The 7,500-nt window shown below is 39.5% G+C and overlaps 1 protein-coding gene across 2 annotated transcripts in view; it reads right to left on the bottom strand.

The window, feature by feature from the left end:
* The window catches only part of dock1 (dedicator of cytokinesis 1), a 268,380-nt gene that overhangs the window by 144,820 nt on the left and 116,060 nt on the right, over positions 1–7,500 (bottom strand). For both annotated transcript variants that reach the window (XM_058405904.1, XM_058405905.1), the window contains exons 26-27: positions 2,396–2,523; positions 500–595 (exon numbers count right to left, since the gene is read on the bottom strand). In XM_058405904.1, the coding sequence (XP_058261887.1) occupies positions 500–595; positions 2,396–2,523 (224 nt within the window). The remainder of the gene's footprint in view (positions 1–499; positions 596–2,395; positions 2,524–7,500) is intronic.

Here is a 7,500-nt window from a genome sequence, read left to right as displayed (position 1 = left end):
CCACTAATCTTTTTTTCATGGTTTGGTCATCTAAAACGCCTCGTCCTTACGGCTGCCACCTTATTACACCTTCCCTATTCTTCGCAGCACCATTTGGCTCACCATGACTCCATTAGCAGTAAATGCTGCGAATAAACTTGCTATGCTTTCTTGCTGCTCTCTGGATTTGCTTCTCCAGACACACACTGATGAAAGTTCACAGCTCAGCAGCCTACCAGCTTTTCCGTTCTGCTTGATAGGAATGTTGTCGGACTCTGCTATACGCCGCTGTGCCGTACTGTCTGGGAGAAACCTGGTTCCAGCTCACGGCTTTTCAGAAAGGTAGCTGAATGACTTGAGTGATGACACAAAGGCTGGCCAGATTCACTTAGTAACTGCATGGATCACTTGGCAATGGAAATAAAGTAACTGTCCTAGGGTTGTTAGTGCATCATGCTGATTGGGGAAAAAAATGTGAAACATTGCGCTATTCCGTGAACAAAGAAAAAGTCAGACTTACAATGAGAGGCGAGTCGCGCCCCAGTGAGATCACTGTCCTGTTCACGGTCCTTAACAACTTCTCCATAATGATCTGAATATGCCACTGAGTCGGACCCTGGAAATAAACACACACACACTAAATACCACACAGAAATCAGATATTTTCAAGAGACTACTTAACAGTGGTCAATCACATGTCTACAGACAACTCCTTCATCTGCTAGGAACCCTCAGCACACCCTCAACTGGGAACGTAAGAGCCTAGAGCTTGTACTTTTTCTGGATTTTTGAATGTGTCAGGCAGATTTTTGCACAAAACAAATATAATTGCTAATATTTGTTTATTTATAATAGTTCTTCACAAATCCATATTCATATAAATATTTTAAAAAAGCCTTTATTTATTTACATTATTATTTTATTATTACATCTTACCTGCAATTTAATTTATCTGCAATAAAATTTATTTATATACTATTTTATTTATATATTATTTTTAATTAATTAATTTATTTATTTATTTATTGTTTTTCTCATACAGACATTTTTACCATTCTACCTTTTTTTTTTTAAGACATGGACAGTCAAAAAGCGGTTCCCTGTCTGTTTTCATATCGTGACAGATAAAATTGAAATATATATTCAATTTATTTATTATCTACAACAGCAATGTCTCACTGTGGAATCATGTGTGTCCTGAAACCATGAAACTACATCAACCAACAAATTATCTCCAGAACCCCTACGCATGTCATCAATATGTCAGTGTACTGAAATACAGATTAAATGTGCTTCAGGGTGAAGTTTTTCCTTTAACAGCTACATGCTTGGATTGTACTCTGAAGTATACTTTACTTGAGATGCCTTCATCTGAATTAAAATATGGCGCACACATAAAACAAGCAATGCATTTTAATTACACAAAAACACAAACAGGTGAAGCACGACAAACTCGCTACAATACACACTACAATCTACAGTCTTGACTCATTCTTAGATTTTAAACCTGAAAGGCCCCCTGCACTGAGTGTGTATGAGTAAAGCAAAGTAGGGCTCTGCGTGTGTTTGTGTGTGTGTGTGTGTATGACTAGGTTGATGCTTTTATTTAATTTCCTCCTTTAAATACACTTGGCAGTGTGAAGCTGAAGTTAGTACGAGTCGCAGCAGGGAAAAGCATTTATTATGAAACTCCTGGATGCTTGCGAATTATAATAACCTGCTATTTATGAGGCTTGCAACCTACTTTAAAAGTGGGGAGGAAAAAAAAAAAAAAAGTAAAAACACAAGAATGTTTTATTTCAGGTATACTGAGGGGCATCTCCAATGTAGAGATTAGCAACGTAATAGAATACGAATAAATTAATTGGAATAAACTGGTACACAAGTTTACACTATTTGAACTGAAATCCAAACACTGGTACAGATATTAGGAGAACGAGGACAGATAAGGATAATGGCACTGTTTTTTTTCTAGCACACAAACACAGACGGTTCAACCAGGACACCAAAGGTTCATTAATGCCATTGCCTGTATAAGTTGCCCCCACAATAAGGAGGAAAGTGCATGTGAGAGTTAAGTGTTATTCAGTGGCCTAAACCTCGGCATATTTCATAAAGCAGGGATGAATTATGGAGCGAGCAGCCCATAAAATAATCATCTGTTTCTAGCATGCGGCGCTGGGTAATTAAATGCGGACTGACAACAGAGTGCAGAGTGGAGCAGTGAGTCTGAGAGGCAGCAGTGTGTGACAGTGTGCATGAGGTCACGTGTGTATGACCTTCAATGTCCTCTGCACTGCAGGACTAGAACAGAGGTACATGGAGGTGTGTGTACATGTGCATATACAAATGTGCTTAATACTGAGCACATGAGACTGCAGTAAAAGTGTAAACGTGTGTGTGTGTGTTTTCTCACCACATCACTCCTGTACAACACCTCCAGGATGTTGCTGAGCAGCTGGCAGCAGGCCTCCAGTTCCTCTTGCTGCTCCAAGTGAAACTTCAGCTGATCAGTCATAAGTGGCAGAAGGATCTCTCTGCAGTCTGAAAAAAATAAAAACCCACACGCAATTACTTCTACAACCATGTGGAAAATTATAGCGCTACACATCAGATTTAACAATAACCTTCATGCATTCAGGAACCAAAACCAAACATTTATATTCACTGTAGGGTGAAGGGATCAGTCACACACACACACACACACACACACACACACCTCCACAGAGGAAAATTGCTCAGTTAGAGATTCACTGCAGCACAAAAAGTCCAAGTGGTGGAGCTGGATCTGATCCAACTCCCATAAACCTAACCTCTATCCCAATACCTGACCCACAAAATAGTGTACAACACAAACTCACACATTACACACACTTTCAGCATGGGACACACTCCACCTCCTGGACCTTTGTCTGGACTCTGCCCGGTTCTGTGAAAGGTAGGAGGAGCGGGATCAGATCTGACTCAGATTGTGTGGATGGGAACAACTAGATGATCCGATGGATGGATGGATGGACGGACAGAAGGACGTGTAATACTAGTGTTTGATGAAAATATAAATAATTTCTAATACAATCTGTTGTACTGATTATTTTTCCACAGTTGTGCAGCTATATATCTTAGCCTGAAATCTGTTGTTGAGCATTTCATCTTACTACATACATCAATTAATGCTTCTTCAACCTTCATAGCCAAGACCACTGTGTTTTCTCTCTCTCTCTCTCTCTCTCTCTCTCTCTCTCTCTCACTTTCCTCGGCTTTAACCTTAAGCTTAACTTAATTGCAAACTCACTTTAGATTCATCCCAGATTCTCGGCGGATTCGGAGCGATGGCATTGTGCTGGGAATTAAAGCCGCTTAATACGATATAAAATCAATATCATGATATATTACGTCTTAATACACTTTTTTGAGACGTCACGGATGCTACGAATGTTTATTAATAAATCACATCAGATTTTTTTTGGCATATGGCCTACCTTTACAGGGAATCAAGTGCATGCCAATCTACACAAAGAAAAAGAAACGCTATTTAGGAAGGCATGATAGGGAACACGGTATACGTCACTTCCTGTTTGATAATCAAGGAATGAAATGGATTTAACTTTTATTTCCATCAGTAATGAAATAAAGTTTATCACTGTAACCAACACCATTTACAAGTATTTAGGATCTTGCTAGAAAGTTATTTCTCTCACAATTAGCTAATAAACGAGTGCAAACAAGGCAGGCTGAAATGAGACGGAATACTTAAAAAGGTCATGGTACAGCAAGAGAAATCTCAGAGCCGTACTTAAGCGACGTACGACACGGGATCCACAACAGAGCATTATGTACAAGAGCGAGCGAGAGAAAATAAGAAGAAAGAGAGAAAAGCGGGAAAGGAGAGGAAATGGAAACTCATTATACAGTGTGAACAGGGAGGGCCGCGGCGCCTTATTATAGCCTCCAACTGTCTAACGGACGCAGCACAGCATCCATACTGAACCATTAATGCCAGCACTCACAACTGCATTCATTTGCACACATTTGTCACTTTGTCTTCTGAACGTCTCAAGGATGGGACACCCTATCATTAATCTCACGTTAAAAATTTTGTAGCAGCGATGCCGGATCCCAGGAACAATCTCTCCATTTCTCTCGAGCTGTCATTTCACTGCATCCATCATTCCCTGGCAATATAATGCATCTGTAGCCTGTTTAGTAATCTCCCGTCCTCACGACCTGGGGAACTATAATCACAAAGGATAACAGACAAACGGCGGGGCTGTGCTACGTGCCACGCTCCCACACATCACGTAATGAGAAGACCTGCGAAGTCCACTGGGGGTCAGACAAACTTCGCTTGCAGGTAAAAATTAAACACAGGAGCCAAATGCAAAGCAGCGCATGACCTTGACCCAGGAATAAAGATGGAGGCTGGCTGTTTTCAGCTTAAGGCTAATTGCTGCTTATACCGTTAAACAACAAGAGCCAATAAAGTGATACAGTAACAGATGGCCTTCTAACACTCTGCTGTGACTGAAGCGTTTCAGATGAAAATAAAACAATTATTACCACTCACCTAGATTAAGGTAATTTAACCGTTATTTAACTGTTGAGTTTTAGGGCAGGATCTGAAATAAAATCAACAATAAACAGACAAAACATCTGCATAGACGTTTTATAGAACCTACTAAAAATATATATTTTGTACTGTATTGAAAACATACCTAAATATACAAATAAAAATGTGAGGTTTTAGCTCATGTATAGTGAAGGACAACTTCAGGGAGAGTTTAATTCTTGAATTCCTCATGACATGCCATGTTTAGAACCAGGCTTTTGGCAGATGCCCTTATTCAGAGTGACTTACAATTTCTCTCATTTATACAGCTGAGTAAAGGAGCATCAAGGGGCCCCAGCAGTGCTCAGGGGCCCAGCAGTGGCAGCTTGATGGACCTGGGATTCAAACTCACAACCTTCTGATCACCTTAACCACCAAGTTACCACAGAGACCTTTGGCTAATCTCATACCTCCATAAACAATATGCAAAAAGAACTAAAATGTTTTCATATACATCCTTAACTACTTATTCATTAACTACTCTGTTCCTAGTCATTAACTAGGTACATACACACTCATATACTCTCTATATATAGATATATATCTATATATAGATAGAGCTTGCAGTGAAAAGAAAATCCAGCTTAAGAAATAAGAAATAAAACTAAAAGAAAGAGACAAGTATGTCATGTGTAGGACCAAAAAAAAAAAAGATTAAAATGATTTTTTTTTTCTTTTTGCCTAAATGAATATCATTGTTAATTATTTAGAAAAAAAAATAAATAAATAAAATCTTACTCTCTCGTCCATTCACAGACATAGATGAAATAGTGATCCAAGATTAGAGGAGTTAGTTATGTTTATTGGCCATTTTCCTAAAATAAAATTCCAATTTTTTTGCCTGAATATCTATTTTTTTTTTTTGAATCAATGAAATAAAATTCTACCACTGTTTTTTTTCTCTTTTTTTTAATTTAATGAATTTTCTAAATCGATTAGTTCATTCTAATCTTGGACAACAATAAATAAAAACAAGCTTTTTATGTACAGTTAAAAGCTCTGTGAACAAAATTCGCTCGTATTACACGACACCATACAGACGGAGTTTATTTCCAGCTCTGACATAGGTGGCTCCCAGACACTTTCTTCTGGCTAACAAACACTGCGACATTCACACGGCTATATTAAACACGCATTTTGGATGTGCTTAATGAGCAGCCCTCTGTCAAAATTGCTCTGCTTGACTTTGTAGTGGAATTATCAGGGGAACCAGCAACACTAAACCATCCTTCTGTTTCATATAGTCTACTGCTTCAGACAAAAAAATATATATAAAAGCAGCCACTAGAAAGGCTTCATCTTGGCACAGAGAGCAAACACATGTTAACCTTTAGACATAGTTCCAGGGGAATATAAATCAAGCTGTGTCTGAATTTAGCAATGTCTGTTAGAGCAGGGTTTTTACGTTTCAGTCAACACTCTCTTTAATTAAGTGCTGCTAGAAAGATAACAGTTGATCCATCAAGGTTTAATGTGTTTTTCCCCACCAAGATAGTCATTCAGCAAACAAACAGTGACCTTAGTATAAGAAGGTATCTGACATTTTAGTTAAAAAAAAAAAAAAAAAAAAGTCAAGATCTGCTTTATAACACAACAGTCAGATAGAATATCATGACACCAAACAGGACTTAAACGCTCAGAGTAATATCGATCTCTAAAGGTTTGGCCACGGTTCAAAACTCCTGAGGATTCTGATAAAGTGAGTAGCGCTGATATATGATCCACATTCAGCTGTGGAACGCTAGCTACAAAATCCAAACTATACACCAATCAGGCGTAACATTATGACCACCTGCTTAATATTGTGTTGGTCCCACTTTTGCTGCCAAAACAGGCCTGACCCATCATGCACTGTGTGTCAAAACCAGCATTAACTTTGAGCAACAGTAGCTCGTCTGTTGGATCGGATCACACGGACCAGCCTTCACTCCCCACGTGCGTCACTGAGCCTTGGCCGCCCATGACCCTGTCGTCGGGTCACCACTGTTCCGTCCTTGGACCACTTTTGATAGATACTGACCACTGCAGACCAGGAACACCCCACAAGAGCTGCAGTTTTGGAGATGCTCTGATCCAGTGGTCTAGCCATCACAATTTGGCCCTCGTCAAACTCACTCAAATCCTTACACTTGCCCATTTTTCCTGCTTCTAACACATCAACTTTGAGGACAAAATGTTCACCTGCTGTCTAATATATCCCACCCACTAACAGGTGCCATGGAGATAATCAGTGTTATTCACTCCATGTAATGCCTGATTGGTGTATCTCAAACCTGCTGCTTGATGAGCTAGACCATTACAACACGAAGGTCTCAAAAGCCTCTACACAGCATCCTGTGAGAAAACGCACACATACACTAATCCATCATACATTTGCTCAGCTGACTCACTCATCTGCTGCTGAAACACTTTTAAAGCTCGCTGCCTTCATGCTGTGCGTTCTTTTGTTCCAAGATCCCTTTTGAGTTTGTTTTTATTAAAGGGTTTTTATTATTGAGGACTTCCCCATATGTCCATGAAACTCAAAAGCCAAAAACAGACTGCTGGAATATTTCTAATATTATTTAATATAGACCTTTCCATCACTGGTTCATCTGTGTCTCTCCCACTTCCATTTCCAGTCCTGTATATGCCATCCACTCTTTGCTAATTATTAGCTCTTGATCAGGAAAGGTTCATTAACTTGTACCACTCTAGTCCTCAGAGCTGATTGGTCAGTATCTGTGGCTGGGCCTTCCAATAGAGCATCTTGGCCTTGTGATCTAGTTACGAAGGATGGAATTCTCTCTCTTCCATCAATCAGAAAGACACTGTATGTGGAAGAGGGTAGATGGTAACTTCCTTTGTGTCCATGTGACGCAGAATGAGCCACAGTTTGAGAAGATTCCAGGGGGATTCAGATCATCAGACTAGAG

The sequence above is a fragment of the Hemibagrus wyckioides genome, linkage group LG13, assembly GCF_019097595.1.
Source record: "Hemibagrus wyckioides isolate EC202008001 linkage group LG13, SWU_Hwy_1.0, whole genome shotgun sequence".
Classification (NCBI taxonomy): Eukaryota; Metazoa; Chordata; class Actinopteri; order Siluriformes; family Bagridae; genus Hemibagrus; species Hemibagrus wyckioides.
This window is presented reverse-complemented; position numbering and strand designations above follow the sequence as displayed.